Source organism: Sphaeramia orbicularis, chromosome 9, assembly GCF_902148855.1.
Source record: "Sphaeramia orbicularis chromosome 9, fSphaOr1.1, whole genome shotgun sequence".
Taxonomy (NCBI): domain Eukaryota; kingdom Metazoa; phylum Chordata; class Actinopteri; order Kurtiformes; family Apogonidae; genus Sphaeramia; species Sphaeramia orbicularis.
The window spans coordinates 32,134,375-32,153,348 of NC_043965.1; the positions used below are offsets into that span (position 1 = coordinate 32,134,375).

At 38.1% G+C, this 18,974-nt stretch overlaps 2 protein-coding genes across 2 annotated transcripts; both read left to right on the forward strand.

The window, feature by feature from the left end:
* The first annotated feature begins 721 nt into the window (after window positions 1-721).
* Window positions 722-5,839, forward strand: bnip3la (BCL2 interacting protein 3 like a). The gene is made up of 6 exons (XM_030143360.1): window positions 722-842; window positions 1,973-2,240; window positions 2,322-2,403; window positions 2,494-2,600; window positions 2,680-2,829; window positions 4,271-5,839. The coding sequence occupies exons 1-6, from the start codon at window positions 791-793 to the stop codon at window positions 4,317-4,319; spliced, it is 708 nt and encodes a 235-aa protein (XP_029999220.1). The 5' UTR covers window positions 722-790; the 3' UTR covers window positions 4,320-5,839.
* A 1,275-nt stretch (window positions 5,840-7,114) lies between these two features.
* On the forward strand, window positions 7,115-18,266 carry dpysl2a (dihydropyrimidinase like 2a). Its single transcript, XM_030143356.1, has 14 exons — window positions 7,115-7,478; window positions 10,530-10,618; window positions 10,775-10,959; window positions 11,131-11,295; window positions 11,574-11,635; window positions 11,768-11,848; window positions 11,938-12,006; window positions 12,754-12,874; window positions 12,978-13,134; window positions 13,405-13,546; window positions 13,657-13,827; window positions 14,307-14,486; window positions 15,219-15,408; window positions 15,503-18,266. The coding sequence occupies exons 1-14, from the start codon at window positions 7,437-7,439 to the stop codon at window positions 15,592-15,594; spliced, it is 1,746 nt and encodes a 581-aa protein (XP_029999216.1). The 5' UTR covers window positions 7,115-7,436; the 3' UTR covers window positions 15,595-18,266.
* The last annotated feature ends 708 nt before the right edge of the window (window positions 18,267-18,974 follow it).

The following is an 18,974-nucleotide window of genomic DNA, read 5'->3' on the forward strand; positions in this document are numbered from 1 at the left end:
AATGTGCCTTTTGTCAAATTTTTTGGTGTGATATCAATCTTTTTTTAAATAGAAAGCTGGATATTTCTCTTAACTTCAAAATTGAAGATATTTTATTTGGTTTCTTTATTACTGATTTGCCTGTTCGGAAATTGTTTATTCTTAATCTCATTTCCTTATTAGCTAAATTTCATATACATACAAGCAAATTTGCCAATCAGAAACCCAGCTTTGTGGTCTTTGAATCTTATTTGAAATTATATCTAGACACACTTAACTTTTGCACTAACCCTAAAGCTGTGAAGACTAAAGCCTTATGTGAAGAATTTAAGTTGTATTTTTTTTTCTCTCTCTCTTCTTGTTTATTCCTTTACTTTTATCTAATTTACTTACCTATTTATGTAATTGTATTTAATTTCTTCCTGCCTCACCTCGAGCATTATGGTTGTTTTTTTTCCTTTTTTCTCCATGCTATGTTCTGGTATATGTATATACAGTGTTTTGTAAATGAAGTATGAAAAAAAAATGTGCTGAATTATGTACAATGTCTGTCTCTTAACAATTTTCTCAGTTTTCTCTCTTAGTTTTTATTCCACATACACGAATGTAAAAAAAAAAAAAAAAGACTGTCATTCACTCAACAGTTTTCTAAGCATTACTATGAGCTGGTAGCACAAATGACTATCGATGATTCAGACTGCCTTTAGTCTTTTGTCTGTCCACTGTCTGGACTCTGGACACACTTAGCGCATGCGCAGAACGTAGTTTGTCTGCGTGTCATGTTGATGAATACAAAAACTGGGTAGTCAACATGTCCACCGCTGCTGCTCAACAAAACAATAACGAAGAGCCCGGGCTTCACGGTATGTACCATCACCACTTTCTCTATGCTTTGCGTTGTAGATACTAGTCATAAAATTCTTAAGAAGCATGTGTTTTCAGAGAACATCTGCGTATTGAAGGTTTTATCATAAAAGTTGGATCGGGTATGGAATTTCCTCTTGTCTTGGGAGGGGTGGAGGGTGATGGTGTTTGACGTTGCCGCACTTCAGCCAATTGAATTGCGCTAAACGTTTGATTGATGGCATAACAGCCAATCGTACCCACAGATTGCGATTGGGCAGGTCCTAGCCAAAATGAAAACAAGTTTCGGACAAAAGGCGAAATAAATAAAGCTTGTTTTTGCAACTGTTTTTTTTTTTATTTGTCTTTTATTAGCCGTGTCATGTTAGCTCCAGAGGTAGCCTGTTAGCGTCTTTAGTAAAGCGGTCTCTATTTTTGGATGTAAATATAAGTTCCCGAGGTAGCCTTCAATGGTGGGATGTTAGCTCAAGTGTCTGCAATGTAGCTCTAAATGTGAGTCTAAAACATTAATCTAGCCTGATGTTTAGATAGACTTAAAACATACAAATTTCGTAAAGGTCAGTAAGGAAATATGGATGAAAGTCGAGATGCGTGTTTTATGTGTGTCACAGCTGGAACAGCGACATGCCCAGACAAATAGTCTTCTACTGCACTGAGTTATGCAAGAGCTGACATGAGGGAAGAGCAGCATTGATGATAGTCCTCTGTACGTATGCAATCGTCCATGCAAACTGCGCAAACGCCGCCGAATCACATCAGTTACACTCTATTTTTATCGAGGCATGAACGAGAATAACTGTGTCAAAAGCTCACATAAGGTTATATTATGTCCTCACCCAAGCCCGCTGGCTTTAGCCGATTACATAACCCCCTCCTGTCTGGAAAATGTGCGAGCTGTTTGTGGGGCAGTGGCACAAAGAAATGCATGCCATCATGGATGCACTGCACTGCCGGTTCTGTTAAATGCACAGTGTCAGTGGTGCAGGAAATGTAGGTCAGCTGTCTCTGAGTGAAAGCAGACAGGGGCGTGTTAGTGTTTGTTCTGTAAAATATTCTGTGAAATGTTAACAAGTCAAAACAAAGGTCTGATTTCTCTTCCTTCCTTCTTCTTGACCTGTGTGATGGTAAGGCTCCTGGGTAGAGCTGGAGTTAAATGGAAACACAGGAGCCCAAGGTGTGCAAAGCAACCCGCTAACAACTCCCGCTGCAGACCAAATAAACGCAAATGCTGGCAGTCAAACTCCACAGACCTTGCAAGTAGTGCCTGAGAGTGATGAAACCCTCATCGGAGGACTAGAACATGTGCCATCATCTTCCTCTATCCACAATGGAGACATGGAAAAGATCCTCCTGGATGCACAGCATGAATCCAGCCCAAGTAACTCCTCTTGCGATAGGTAAGAAAGGAAGACTTTATATGCTCATTGACTTGTTTTTGCTCTGAAATTATATTTATTTACCTCAAACTGTTGACTTAGTCCTCATAGGCCACCAAGTCCAGATCAGGATGAAGGTCAGATAATGTTTGATGTGGAAATGTCCAGCCTGAGAGGTAGTCAGGTAAAACACAACTGCATACTTATTTCTCCAAACTCACCCAGACCCCTCTCAGATTAAAAAATAGAAACTGCTATGCTTCTTTATTTGCAGTCAGAAGAAGATGGTCTAGACAAAGACAGAGAGGAAGACATCTTAATGAATAAAGAAACAGACTGGGTTGCTGATTGGTCCAGCAGACCTGAAAACATTCCACCAAAGTAAGTAGATGTTTTCTCCATCTTTTACCCACTTATGGTGAGTCAGTATATGGATTTATTGAGTGATTAATCTTCTCAGGGAGTTTCACTTCCGGCACCCTCGACGTTCAGTTTCTCTTAGTATGAGAAAGAGTGGAGTCATGAAGAAAGGTGGCATCTTCTCCGCTGAATTCCTCAAAGTCGTCATCCCTTCCTTACTCATCTCACACATTCTTGCTCTTGGCCTTGGGTAAGTCTGAACGGATCATTTTATTCCAGATTTAAATTTTCTTAAGATGCAGTGATTTGATGCAGTCAGCTAGGTAGTTGAATGACTCATTGTGCATAATTATATGGGCTTATTCTAGGTATATTATCATGATTTTATCGATTAAATAAATTTCAATGTCCAAGATGACTGCAGTTTTTGCATATAATGTCATGAACTTGGGCCTCATTTATAAAAATCAGAAAACAGCTCATTTAGCAGCTGTGACATATTTCACAGTTGATAACATCTCAATGGCTTCCCAGTCTCTTGAGCTTTAAAGGTTGGGAAACAAATTAGAAATAGATAAGATGCATTTGGTGTTAGAAGAGGTTAAACTAAAGGTGTAAAGTTGATAACACTGTTCGCATGGACGTTTACGACACTTTATCAGCACATTATCATGCAAAATGGAGGGAAAATAACCATTCAGAGACAGCTGTTAAAATGTGTGGCTTTTTATACAATACTTTAATAATTTCAGTGAATAATTTTCCTTAAGATAGGTGATTTTTGTGATGTTTACAAACTTGAGAGTTATCTTAAAAAGCATAAAAAGATGGTTTGTGGTTCCAAAATGAGAATTCCTGAGGTTTTCAGGCATCGCTGTTTGAGGACATGGTAAAACTATGATGGACCATTTTCACATATATTCTGGGTTTGACTACATAGTACTAAGAAAATAAGGAACTTTTCTTGACTAGACATTGATCACTCCATCACATTATTTCTGGAGAAAAGCTCAGGCAAACTGGACAAATATATCTATAAACTGCTTCTTGTTAAAGGCAATAAAGCCATCGCCAGGAGTTGACTATAGACAGTTCCCCATCAAATAAGGACTGGGCTGCAATTGTGAATGAAAGACACAGTATGATATTTTCAGTAAGACTGTGACTTGACTGATATTAAGGAATAAAAATGCAGGATAATGCAATATTTCCACATTCATGAGGGAGGTAAAAAGGTCTGAGACTTACCAGCTCAGTGTCGATGTTGCAAACAGACTCTCTGTGTAAATTGGAAACACCGCTTTTTGTTGACAAAGACACAGATGCCCCCTCCTTTACTCTTGCCTGAATTGTTGTTCCTGTCAGAGTGCAGCAGAAGAAAGCCTTCCAGGGTAACAAACAAGTGAGGCACATCTTCCTATAGCCAAGTTTCAGTTGATACCAGATGAGCTCATGTCTGACTTTGGTGTTGATCTGATACGTTGAATACTGAAGAGATGGACTAAAGCTCCCTTAATGATTATAAGATGCGACCTACTGTTTACCTGGAAGAAATCTGTAAAACTCAGTTAAGTGGCCCATAGCAGCCTTTTTGTTTCACTGAAAAGAAAAAAATAGACTAAAAATAAGTTAAAAAATGAATAATGTCTTAACTGTTGTAATTTCATGTTGTTTTTATTTTTATTTCCTAGGGTATATATTGGGAAGAGAATTGCCACAGCTCCCACCAGCTCTTACTAAATAGAAAATGAAGCAGTGCCTGGATGTTCTCCTGTCTCCAAATCTGTCGATCATCCTCCTGTAGTCGAGCTGTGTCTCCAAATCTGTCGTACGCCCACATTACCTCCAATCTGCATTGAATTCTGTCACATTGTAGATGTAGTTATAGTTGTACACATTACATAATGTGGTTGCACTCCTTTACAGTTTGACACTGGGCCCATTGTATCCAACATTAGTTACCAACTTGAACCCAGTAGATAACAGAGCCTGTTGGAGCTGGAAAATATTAGTCGTCTTCTGCTGAAAATATGTGACAAGGATTTGATGTCAGATGGCTTCAGGATTTGGGTTTCATCTCTGATATGTTTGTTTTGGGGTAATGTCATGAGAAATCTGGCTTTCTCCTAAGCTGCATCTCTTCTCTGACGTCTGTGAACCAAAACATATGCATCTCCAACACAAGCAAATTTAATTGGCTTTGAAGACAGAGGGGATTTTTTTTTTTTTTGCCTTAACTTTTTGAGTGAAATATTTAAGATGCAGTTAATTGGGTGGAGTAAGAATGCAGGACAGTGCACAGTGGGATTTCAGATTCCACATATTTTCCAGAGTAGAAGTTGTATCAGATAGATTCCTTAGGGTTCAATTTAAAGTTTTGGTTTTTTTGAAGGTTGGAAAGCTTGAACATTAACCTAGTATGTAGCGCCAAAAATGAATAGTTGAGTTGTTTGAATATATTATGATAGAGAAACCTAGGCACAGCAGTTACCAGGCCATATGCTATTTTTTTTTTTATTTCTCTCTGCCTACATATCTTCCTCTTTAACACAATATAGCAGAAATGGCAAGTGCCAAATTTGTATCTTTCACCACTGCACATTGGTGATTTACTTTTTTCTTTTTTACGATTTTCTGATATGTTTAGGTATTTAAATATATAGATGTGAAAATAATTTAAGCTGTGATCTGATCCCTGTAATAGACACCTTTTGACATTGTATAATTTGTTCATACATTGATATTAATGCATATTATATCTTATGTGGCAGTTGTATCTTATGTGGCAGTGTAAGTATTGTTTTTGCTGTTGTGTAATCGCTGAAACATCAGATGCAAAGAAAACACCACAGAGAAACATATTTACGGGGGTTCATTTAAGTGTGTTGTCTAGATTTCATTGTGCAATCATTTCAAACAGTATGATACAATAAACCGTGTACAGTGACTGTTGAACATCTGAAAAATGGATGAAAATAGAAGGATTTCCTGAAGAAAATGCATGCGATTTCTGTGTATTGAGACTGCATTGCTGGCTGATTCTTCTGTTTTTAAATGAATGCATAAGATAAATCAGTGAACATGATGTAAAATGTTGTAATGGAACAATTGGTTTTGGAACACTCCTCATGGCGCCTTTATTGCATTATATAACTCATACTAACTCATAAACTGAACATCATGACAAGCTTATGTACAGTTCAGTGTGCAATAATACAGAGCATTTTGGAATTTAAATAAAGTTTGTACTGTATGCAGTGGCTCAGATATAAATGAAGGGGTTTGAATTAGTTCATTAGACTTACATTTTGAAATAGATGATTATATAGCTGGTTAGTATACTGAAAAAAAATCAGTGTGAAATAAACAGTTTTTGTTGAATACAGCTGAGATGTAAATAAATCTGCTGTCTATAGAAATCTGTCAAAAACAAACAAAAAAAAATCACAGTAACTAAAAGCAAGAGAAAGTATATGGTTTCTAAGTGTACAGTGCTTTTTTTCTCTTTTTTGATTCAGCCACACTTGTAAAGTCACCTAAATAACAAAAAATGTGATTTGTTATTTCAAGTAATGAATCGCCCAGGTAATGTGTTGTATTTTTCCCATTAAATGTCAATGTCTTCAAACATACTTAATAGTGGCCTAAATGTATCCAGTTAGAACATACTTTTCTCTTGCTTGCACACATTTACGCACAGTTTGCAGATTTTAATCTGCTGCATTGCATCAGAGAGAGGAATTTGGTTAATAATTTAACCTAAATAAGAATAAATGTGAATTCCAAATGCCTGGTGGTGCTGAAACAAGTTAATTAACACCATGCATAATGATAATATAGCCTAGTTGTAAAATTAGGCTACATGGTGGCTTATTTAGTTTTTCAGTGTGTGTCTAATGCATTGCTTGAAATCTTCTTCATACTGACACACACAAAAACTTACACTGAAATCTCAATCTCAAGAAAATACAGCCACCGATGAGCTATAAAGGATCTGCATTTGCTTGTTTGTGAGGATATAAACAACTACAGCTTTGGAAATAACTGAGAGCATTGGGATGTATAGTAAAGTATTGTGATAAGTAAAGTGTATAGTGAAAAGCCAACATATGTCAGAAATGTGACTTGTAAAGCCATCAGTTTTCATTTCTGCAAATGTAGGCAAAATACACTTAATCTTTGCTAGACATTTTTTTTTTAATATAAAGAAATAAGTTATATTTGAATGTAAATAGAATTGACATCAATGAAGAACCAGTAAGTAGAAATATATATTGATACCTTTAAGATCTTGAAGCAATATTCTAAGAAGAATCCAAAAAATCATGAACATTACTGTAGAAATTCACAGCTTGCTCAGTAATTATTCTCAAAGCAGTATTTTGTCATCTGAATGATAAATTTAAGTTACTGAGGACATTTTAGTCTCCGAAAAGTCATTTACATTATATTTTAATATTATTTCTATACATTAAGCTGTTAATACCACATCACAGGAACATGGAGATGTACCAGTAGCTCAGCAGGGCGGGGCACTGCGCATGCGCGGTACTTCTTTGTGGCCCTTCTCTGCTTGGTACCTGTCTGGTCTTCAGGGACCTATTCCAGCTGTAGGAATCCAGGGACTGGATTTTTAGGCAAAATATAACTAAAACATAAGCTATTGCGTGAGGCTACACGTTGCAAACTGTACTTTTCGTCGACTTTATCAGTGAAATAGAGGCTGATCGCTCAGGGCGTCGACTGGCCATCAAGCAGAGCATCCATTCATCCTTTCATTGGCAGCTGAGGTTTACAGTCTTGCTAGCTTGCGTTAGCCAACAGGCAGGGGACAGCGGTGTCAGAGGGATCCACAAAATGTCGGGTTACCAAGGAAAGAAGAACATCCCACGAATTACAGTGAGTATGACTTAATTTTTGTGAAGACAGTGTGTTTTATCTGTCATTGTGCTAGTGTATTTGACGTGCGTTCAGCCCCTGGATTAGACTAAATGCTAGTCAACGGTTAGCTGTCGTCTCCATCCATTGACTCCCACCAGCTTCAGCTTCAGCTTCACTGGGAAGCAACGAGGAACAATGATACCCAGACAGTGAGCTGCTGCAAGCTCTATGACCATGTCTCTTTGACATTTTAGGTGGTATTTCCCTCTGTAATGAACCCCAGAGGCTTGGCTGAAGCCCTAGCTGCTCCCAGTGTAGCTGTCAGAGCTAGCAGCTCCTTCCAGGCTTCCTGTCAGCATCCTCCCTTTTAGGGCATCATCATCATCATCTCACCTTTCCCCCCTACTTCAGCATTTTTAACTTCCTTGTAGTTGCTTTCTTTTTATATCATAGTCAAATGAGGTTTTTACTAGTGTTGCAGCTAACACAAGCAATTTTACCTTCATTAGCTAAAATAGTGTCATGTTTTCCCTTTTATTTCCTCCAAATCCTAAAGTCATTATTGAGGCCTTGTGCAAGAGGTGTTGATCATTTATTTGAAGAAGTAAAACCTCTTTTGCAAAGTAGGTCATTGGACAGCTCTCATCTGAACCATTTTACTAAGCTTTCCCCCTGCAGCTGGTAAAGCCACAGTTTCAAATGCTGCCTAAATCCTATTTTATAGCACCACATGTTCTCATGATATGTGTCAAATCCAAGTTGATGTCAGGTCCCTCTCACGGATGGAGCCATTTGTAGAGTCCTAGACCTCACATGGATACAGCAATACATTTACAGCAGGCCTCTGTCCTCCAGACACCATTTATTAGTGAGAATGAAGTGGATAGTTGCTCTCTGCAGAGCTTTAACAAGGCATCAAAATTAGCCTTTGTCCCTGAACAACAGTAACAGTGTTCTGTGAGATCATTCTTTGGTCAAAGCAGGAATGACAGCGCTACTGTCAAGACTGTGCTCATGGCATTATCTTAGATTCTCTTTTGTATGTCTTGTGTTATTTCATTAGCAGAATATTAAAAAGTGAACAATTTGTTCATATGAAACACTTAAATGCATTGGCAGTGTTGTCTTACATTCTTTCTATTGTTGCAGATGTCACATTATTTGGTGCTGATGAGACCAAGTGATGTAAATTGGCCTGTAGTAACTGGCCATAGGAATATGTATTTGATAATTATACTATACAGCAAACATTCCTTTAAAAATTGGAACATCAGTATTGAAAATAATGTAGCTAATGATAGAAGAGCCATTTATTCCGCTGTCATGGAGATCTGTGGATGTAACACTTTGTACCTTAATTTACCGTGAACCCTACATGGTCTGACGCTGAGCCCTTTAATAAGTACATCCAGTTCTCTGTACATCTTTTATGGCTGTAGATCACAGGAATAATCCTGACAGTATGTTTTCGTACCACAAGAGCACATACTGTGCAGTCATTGTCTTCATTCTGGTACATTGCGTTTACAAGTCACTATACAGTAGTATGCTTATTTTCCTCTGCACAAAAGGGACAGAGGTTATGTGACCCCCATTTAGCGAGCATGTTAGGGTGGCTATAACTTGCATATATAATGTGTTCACCCACTTTGGACTTAGTGGATGTTTTCATTCTGTGGAGTTTGCAGTCAACCATTTCTGTATTCATTTGCATTCCCTGTTCTATTCACCCAGGAAGCCTATAGTAGAACTAGGGCAGCCTAGTATGCTCTCATTCCTTCCTATACAGGTGCATAATTGTGCTGCTCAAGTTTCTGTGTTCTTATACAGGAGTTTCTAGCTCCTATTACTCCCTGCTTTCAATGTGCTTCAAGGTATTGTATTTCTAAATCTCGTTATGCAATCCCAGTTACTATTCATGCTGGATTAAATGGTATTGAATGGTCAAATTCAATGCACACTACTGAATTATATGATATGTTTTACTACTGAATTATATAATATGTTTTATCAGGGTTTTTTCTCCCATTATAAGGCTTAGGTACAGCACCCAAACTGATTTGGACACCACCAAAACACTATTGTTTAAAAATGAATATGGAGAACATCAAAACTACTAACTAAACTTTTTCCAGATATAGTGGTTTTATTTCAGCTTCAGAGAACTTCTTGGTCGTGCTTTATATTTAAGCATTACAATGTAATTGTTGGTAATTTGCTACAGTTTTTCCACATTGGAACACAGATATGGTCATAATAATGAAATGACAAACCTTCCTGTTTGAAGACCCCAAAGCCCCACCACTCGTCCTAATTAGTCAGTGCATGTGGAGGTGCCAGTTCACTGCTAGGGCACTGATGAGGTGCCCATGAACAAGACATCGATTCCCCACTTGCTTGGGGTGCCTAACCATTTGGCAACCCACTCACTCTGATACCTCTCTACTGCTCTCTAAAGTGCATGTATATCAGTCCTATTTGTATGTGAGTGTGTATTTGGGCTTCCATGTGTATAAAAAATAACAACAGAGTAAAAAAAATTGAATTTCCCCAATGAGGGATTAATAAAGGCATTTCTTCTTCTTCTTCTTCTTCTTCTTCTTCTTCTCCTTCTTCTCCTTCTTCTTCTTCTTCTTCTTCTTCTTCTTCCACAATCTCATGGAAAATGCTGGAACCCAGATGCCACCTGAGCCCTCCAAAAACTTAATTATTTCCTTTTTTTGATCTCAACATTAGTAATTTATAACCCAGAAATAAAACAAACAATAAAAACCCATGAACTGAAGTGTGTCCAAACTTTTTGCTTGTACCATCTGTGTTTGAAGTGATTGTCATGAGTTGTATCACAACATCACTGAGTCAGAAATGAGCAAACTTGGAAACACAAACAGTGAAATGACTGACCATAGCTGACTCGAGGGATGTTTTCTAGTTCACAAAAATAATTTCTGACTCTTGTACTTTACTCATCAGGAAACGGCCATATTGTTGTGCTCTACTGTAGAAAAGAAAGATAATGTCTTTTAATTGTGTTCTGAAGTGATGTGAAATGCTGGATTCTCTTTTCAGAGTGATCGCCTTCTCATCAAAGGGGCAAAGATAGTGAACGATGATCAGTCATTGTTGGCTGACATCTATATGGAGGATGGCGTTATCAAGTAAGTTCAGTTTGATTGAATATTTTTTGAACTTTGTAGTTTTAAACATTGCATTAGTTAAATAAAAATAATAAATCAACATAAAATCATACCTTAAGTCTAGAAATCCATTCCTTTTGTTTTCTGTATGTATTACTTTTAATATCTCTTCCACAGGCAAATAGGAGACAACCTCATTGTTCCTGGGGGAGTTAAGATCATCGAGGCTCATGGGAGGATGGTGATGCCTGGGGGTATTGATGTGCATACCCGATTCCAGATGCCTGACCGAGGCATGATTGCAGCTGATGACTTTTACCAGGGCACCCGTGCTGCTCTGGCTGGAGGAACGACCATGATCAGTATGTTAGACAGATTTAAACATTAATTTCATTCACATCATTTAGAGAGTTTAGTAATCCTGTTGCATGGGGTTATCCACTCGCATATGTGCATGCCACATGAAGCATATGATTTAATTTTCCAGTTTGTCTGTGCACACAGATTCCAACCTGTTTGTTTATATTTTCTAGTTGACCATGTGGTGCCGGAGCCTGGCGTCAGTCTGGTTAATGCTTTCAAACAGTGGAGGGAGTGGGCTGACAGCAAATCATGCTGTGACTATTCGCTGCATGTGGACATCACCGACTGGAACAATGGAACTCAAGAAGAGATGGAGACTTTAGTCAAGGATCATGGTATGAGGACAAGAGTCTGAATTTCACTTTACTTTTCTGTCTGTCTTATACATTGAATGATGCTCATTCTCAGTCATTATCTTTAAACATAGTGCTTCTCTGAAGCTTTGGGGGTAAAAAGGAATCACTTTCTCCAGACCATAAACCAGTAACTAAATATTTCTGCCTTGTAATTTTTATCCTTTTGGTTTTATTTTTCTCTTCCACTCTGGATTTTTCCCCTTTTGCTCTCTTTATCCACCTTTGGCTATTTTCTCTCATAAGTTTTCTATCTTCAGGTGTCAACTCTTTCCTGGTTTATTTGGCTTATAAGGATGTTTTCCAACTTTCTGACTGCCAGGTATGCTCTGTTTCTGGCTTATTGGTTCTGCACATTCTCTTCTGAGGTTTCAAGACTAAATGCATCATTCTAGATGTCTTTGAAGGAAATGCTTGACCTGTGAGCTCCTCAATCTGTATCATCGTCTTGCAGATCTATGAAGTTTTCAGTGTGATCAGAGACTTGGGAGCCATTGCACAGGTGCATGCTGAGAATGGGGACATCATTGCAGAGGTAATGGACCCACTAATAATGTCCATCAAGTTTTAGCTGCAAGATATTTCTGACATTTTGGGTCATGACCTTCTTATTTTGACATTTAGGAGCAGAGACGTATTCTGGAACTGGGTATCACTGGTCCAGAAGGTCATGTACTTAGCCGCCCTGAAGAGGTAGGGCTGCTATTGACCTCAATCTGAACTCCATTAAAACACACAGTTATAAGCTGGGCACACACCTTAACACTAGCTGAAACTTTGAATTCTAAGGCAGACTGTTTCCTCTGACTGGATCAGATTTCAGTCTGAACACATTTATTGACTTGACAGTAACAACTGTCTTTTCTTTTGGTACATAACCAGATCTCACAATAACTGTTAAATGTTTTGAGTTCTTTTTTCAAATAAACAGATGTTTTGCAGAGTAATTTGTGCTGGAAGTAAGCACACAAAAAGAGGCAAAAGTACAAATGTATATAGTGAAAGCTAATGGTTTGATGTTCCTTTAACTGAATGTTGTATTAGTGTTCATTATTCTGCCAAAATTAAGTAATTGTGTACCATTTCCTCACACAACATAGTCCTTTTTGCACACCTTTATCATCTGCGTACCGTCTTTAAGGTGACATCACTGATCTCTGATGTTGGTCAAAAATATTACTTTAACATACAAAAAATGTCTTCAACAATTCTTTTGATCCAAACTTGCAGTATCTAGTTCTAAAGGCCTACCTGATGTGTTTCTGCAACTGTAAACACTGACAAACTGATAAAGACTGGAACAGACGTGTTCCATTTAGGCCAGATTGACTTGACAGTTGTTTGGGTGTGCCAGGGTCTACTGTCTTAAAATAAGGAAAAAATATAGTATGAGACAGAGGAGTTGGTGACTGTCTGACCTGTGCCTCCAATGGTCCACAGGTGGAGGCTGAGGCAGTCAACCGTTCAGTCACCATCGCCAATCAGACCAACTGTCCCGTCTACATCACTAAGGTGATGAGTAAGAGTGCCGCGGATGTCATTGCCCTCGCAAGGAAAAGGGGTAAGAAGTCATTTTTCTTTTGACTATACACTGTATTTATTTTTATCTTTTAATTGTCACACGTCTACTTGGGGTTATGATGGTGTCCCATCTGCTCCTGTAGGTGCTGTGGTTTATGGAGAGCCTATATCTGCCAGCTTGGCCACAGATGGGACCCATTATTGGAGCAAGAACTGGGCTAAGGCAGCAGCCTATGTCACTTCTCCTCCGCTCAGCCCTGATCCCACTACCCCTGACTACCTCAACTCTCTGTTGTCATGGTAGGTGCTCTGAACCACGGCCTAAAGATAGCTAGAGCACATTTTGACATGTCTCTCTGCTGTGAACGATCTGTATGACCACATTTATTATTCAATGCCTTTCACAGACGGAGGACAGTGGAATACAATTTACTGTACTATACATATAAGATACAATCTGTAAATTATTTATAGTAATGTCACTGTTGCATTTATAAGAAGTAGTGAAAGTGACACAGTGTGTGCACATGGACCATGTTTTTAGATTTCTTGTGCTCTTTTTTTATTTAGTGGGGACTTGCAGGTGACTGGTAGCGCTCACTGCACTTTCCAAACCTCTCAACGCGCCGTAGGCAAAGATAACTTCACCTTAATCCCAGAAGGCACTAACGGCACAGAGGAGAGGATGTCCCTAATCTGGGACAAATGTGTGGTGAGGGAGATAAGACCCACTTTTCACACATTCCAAAAATTCCTCTCATATAGTTTACAAGGACAAGTGACCTGTAAATCTGTATGTACGGTGTGTTTTTGTCCCACAAGGTGACTGGAAAGATGGATGAGAACCAGTTTGTGGCAGTGACCAGCACAAATGCCGCCAAGATCTTCAATCTTTACCCCCGCAAGGGCCGCATTGCTGTGGGCTCTGATGCCGACCTTGTGCTATGGGACCCAGATGTCACTAAGATTATCTCAGCCAAGAGTCACAACATAGTGAGTGATGGTTAACTCGCTTGGCTTCTTTTCAAGCATGCATCTTTGGCGGATATATATTGAAAAATTAATCTATAAAGTTGCCATCTTTTGCGTTTTTTTTTTTTTTGTTTTTTTTTTACATTTGACTCATCTTTTTTTAAGCCTTTTTCATTGCATCAGGATCTCATACATTGTATAAAATCAACAAAACAGTGTGTCATTTGTTGTTGGAATAAGAGCAATATTTGGCTGAAAAGAAGCAAACACCTTACATTATTACACTAATTTCCAGGTATTTTACTAACAGCTGATGTTTGCTCAATGTAAATCACTAATACTAATCATGAAAGATTAGATTTTAATGTTTTTGTTTCTCATAACACCCTAATCATTTTATTCAATGCTCGCTGTACTTTTTTTTGGTCTAGTGCAGTCTATGCAGCTGTCCTATAGTGTTTGAAGTTGTATTGTTGTAATCATGAAACCTCTTGTTTTAGGCTGTGGAGTATAACATCTTTGAGGGCACAGAGGTGCGTGGTGGTCCTCTGGTGGTGATCAGCCAGGGTAAGATTGTGTTAGAGGAGGGCAGCCTTCACACTACAGAGGGCTGTGGCCGCTACATCAGCCGTAAACCTTTCCCAGACCACGTGTACAAGAGGATAAAGGCTCGCAGCAGGGTGAGTCTGCATCACAGATAGTTTTGTCTCTGAAAGAGCATGTAATAGGTATGACAGAATAAAAAGTTAACAGACATCATAAATAGCCAGGTTGTAAACTGCAGAGGAGCTCAAGAGGTAATGAATTAGTCCCCACCTATTTTTTGCCACGTGCACACAACATGAACCTAAATAGCAATATAAAGGGTTGAAGGGTTGTAGGTTGAAGCTCCAGCTTACAATGCCCACCCATTTAAAAGTTTGTCTTATTTTAGCGTGTGGTAAACATCAAAATAACCAAAACAAAACAGAGGAAGTAGGTACACAGCTTCACAAATGTTAGAAAACATAAAAGAAAGAGCATTTTTCAGTTTTCCTGGTTAGAGACAGCAGGTAAATGCTTCTTAAAGGGAGTGATTTTCCTTACCTCACCTTTTGTAGAACAAAAAAATTAATATTTTTTATTGAACGTATTCTCTATGACGTTTTCTACAATTTTTTTTTTAATGTCGTCATCTCCGTTGGACTGAAAGCAGCAGCAACTCCTTTTTTTAAAATCTTTTTTCTTATTCTCATGGATGTTGTTATTAATGGGATTGATATAAATGAAAGTTAAATCAAGTACCTCATACATATTATATCTGTCATTTTTTTACCACAAAAATGTGAAAAAGTCATGCTGTTCACACTGGTAGTAACCTATGTGCTGAATAGAGTTTGTGGTCTGAGTGTTGACTCTGCTCCTACGTCCAGCTGACAGAACTACGAGGCGTCCCCAGGGGCCAGTATGACGGCCCGGTGTGCGAGGTGACTGTGACTCCCAAGGTGATGTCCACTGTCTCCTCGGTGAAGACTTCTCCTGCCAAGCAGCAGCAACAGCAGCAGCAGCAGTTTACTCACCAGCCAGTGCGCAACCTTCACCAGTCTGGCTTCAGCCTGTCCGGTGTGTGAAACCACAGATTTCATCAGTTGCACTAGTCCTCTTTTGAGGCAGTCATTTCTAACTATAGACTATACCACACTTGTTAATTTTTCAGGCGCTCAAATTGATGACAACGTTCCCCGTCGCACCACCCAACGCATCGTGGCTCCTCCTGGAGGAAAAGCCAACATCACCAGTCTCGGCTAAGCTTTCCATTCTGAGCTGGGGTGCAGGTCAACTCGGGCCCAGAGCCACTTCAACCGCTGTTACATCACATCTGTTCTTTTTCAACAACCTCTGACCCCCTGCACCCCACCCAAAAAACACTCCATCCATTGTGATTCACTCTCTATTGCTGTCTACTCATGCAAGAAAAGAAGGCACTATTCCATTCTGTTTAATCTTTCCTGCCATATTTCATCGTTGAGGAAGAGTCAGGTGAATTAAAACAGCTTTGTTCGCTGTTTTAGTCACAGTTAGTCCATTAATGAAATTCATTTGTTTACATTTGTTTACATTTTTGTATGGTTTTTTTTTTGTACATTGTTGCGCTGTTTAGTTGATCTTTTGGTTCAGAAAGGAAACATAAAACGAGTATTAGAAGAAATGTTTTATGTACGGGCATTTTACTATTTTACTAACAGCAAATGTCTGCAATTTTCTCAAGAATGACAGATATAATTTAGAATGCATTACCTTCAGCTGAAAGGAACACCCCCAAAGTCCATAAACATAATGTTAGGTACTACATAGTTATGTTGTAGTACATTGCTGTTTTAGTAAAAAAACAAAAAAAACAAAAATACAGAAAACAAAAAAGCTGAAATACTAATCCTGAAAGATTAGACTGTAACATTGTTTTTGCATCACATAACACAGGATTATATCCAAGTTTGCAGTATTAGATTTTTTATCTTGTCCTTACTTTGTGTTGAAGTTGCACTTTTTTATGTGATATTTCATGTTTTCATCACGTCATGTTGGAATGACTGCACTAAAAGGAAAAGAAAGGGTATTTAAATGTTAATTCAGCTTCAGCCTGAATACGAGGGAAACGGCGGGCATATACGATTTTGTTCAAGAACCCATGAACCTTTTCCCTAATTTCACCATATTGTTTTTCCCCTCATGTTTGGTCAAAGGTTGTCAGGGCAACAAGCTTCCGATATTAAGTGTTTGTTGTTGAATACAGAGAAACACTACCAAAGCGAGGTTTTCCCACAGCCTCGCTGCACCTGGTGCTATTCGGTCATTGCTGTATATGTGGAGATGATGTCCGCACACATCCACACAGCAGTCGTGTCAAGCTTTGTAATAACAGCAGCCAGGGTAGAGGTTTCGACACTATTTGTTTTGCACCTGTAACAATCCAAATGGTCAAAATATATGTGAGCTTGCAGCTTTTATTTGTATTGAATATGTCTATGTTTATTTAGGATATATGTTGAACTGAACTACTTGCCTGCCTGTTCTGTAAGATATTTGACAGCACACTGTATTTATGAAGGCTCTTTAAAGAAGTGCAACCAAGATCTTTGAGACCTGAAAAAAGCGACGGTATGTAAATGAAACTCTTCACAGTGTGTTCATGATGTTCTTGGTGTTTGTGTTGTGAATGAATCCCAGATTTCTTCTTCCTCCTTCCCCCCCTATACAGTATCACTTGAGGTAGTAACTACATTCACCAAACCACAGCAGGTTGTCAGTAATGTGGCACTGTGAACTGTACTGTGCGACCAACCTACTGCATTCTGTTAAACACTGGGTTGTTTCTTCCTTATTGCCTTGTCAAGTGTAGGTTTTTGTATGCCGAGCTATAATGTGAATTACAGTGAATTACATTTGGGGAGGGCTCCTGGTAATGGTTATTGAGATGTAATGTTGAGCACTGTTGTCGCCCCTCTCCAAACTAGTGTGATACTGTTGGTCATGTATGTTTTGTAGGACACCAGGGATTTTTGAAGGGAAAACATCAGTCCTGTCAGCATTCAACCCTACCTGTGTTGACTTCAGTGGATTAAAGTAATAAAAATGAATATGGATGTGCTGGGTGATTTTTGTTAACCATCTAGAATTGAAAGTAATTTAGTAGAAGTTTGATGAAAGAACAAATAAATCCTAAAACCATCATCAATGTAACACTCTGGATTCCTTTGCTGAGAAACTCATTAAATTTCCAAATGCGTGTCCAATATATAAAATTTTTAATGGTGTAGTGCCTCCTCCATTTACCACTTTCAGGGAAACTCAACAGGACATTGTCTCAAGGAGGAAACCATCATTTGGCCAGACATCTTTCATAATAAGGGCTTCAATTTTTATGGAATATACTTAGAATAATTTAGCAGCACAATGACACATCATTTCCTTGTATGGAATCTCAAAACTTGGTTAAAAGCAGCCATACGTGTCATCATACCTTCTTACTTCATGCTTGTCTGCTTTAATGTTGTGTCGTTTTTTTGTCATTTCTGTTGTGAAACGGGTCTGTACTTTACTATATGTATTAACTACCTGTGTTATCTCAGTAGTATCTTCATTGTCTTACTTTGCATGGTGCTTGTCTCATTCTTTTGTGCTTCGTAAAATAGTGTGCTTTATCAATTTCTTGCATTGTCATAATTTTGCCTGGTGCTTACTTGATTTCATTTACGCTTGGTCTGTAAAATCTGTCTTAAATATGTTTTGTTTTGTTTGTCTTTACATGGTCTGGCTTTGCATGCTGGTTTTATCACACCTTTAGGATTTTACTCTGCTTATCTCTGCACTAATTTTGATTTGTTTTGTTATTTTACTAAGTTAATTCAACATCCGGCAACACTGGCACATTCACAGTATTGTTGAACACTGTCATTGAATAAATAAACATTTCTAAACTGCTTCAAAAGCAATATCTTTTAAAGTGAAATCTATTTATTTAAACCTAAGTACTGGCTCCTAATTAATTTTATACCAGTATTTGTGAATACAGTACACTAAATATGTGTTTGATTTTACTTTATTACATAATGCCACTTCATTACGCTATTATTGTCATTATTTTCACTCCTATTATTCTTTGCTAGTGTATACTTTAACTACTCAACTAATACTTTCTGAAGGAAAGATTGTGCATTTAACTGTCAAAATGGCATGTATAACTGTACTTATCAGATTTTATTTAGAAAATATTAAATATAGAAACAAAAAATGATGCACAACCCAACAAAGTGTTGACAATCAAAGTATTTTTATAATAAAGTATTTGATGGATGTATTTCTCCTAAGGCTAATTTTTCATCTACATGTTGCTGATTGTTATCACGTTTTAAAATAAATCTCTTATTTTACTTTTAGTTAGGTTTGGCATAATCATTCTTTTGCACAGCATTCATTAAAAGCCTGTTGAGGACACATAGGCAATGAACACAATGCCTGTGTCTATGTAATTTCTAGGAACTTTTATTATGAATGGAATGAATATTAAGAATGAATTACTTTGGTCACATTGTATCCTAGCTGTGGATGGACTTACTGATTAAATCCACATAGACACTAGATGGAGGTATAGAGTCAGCTCCACAAAACCACTGTTTTTCAAGCTCCAC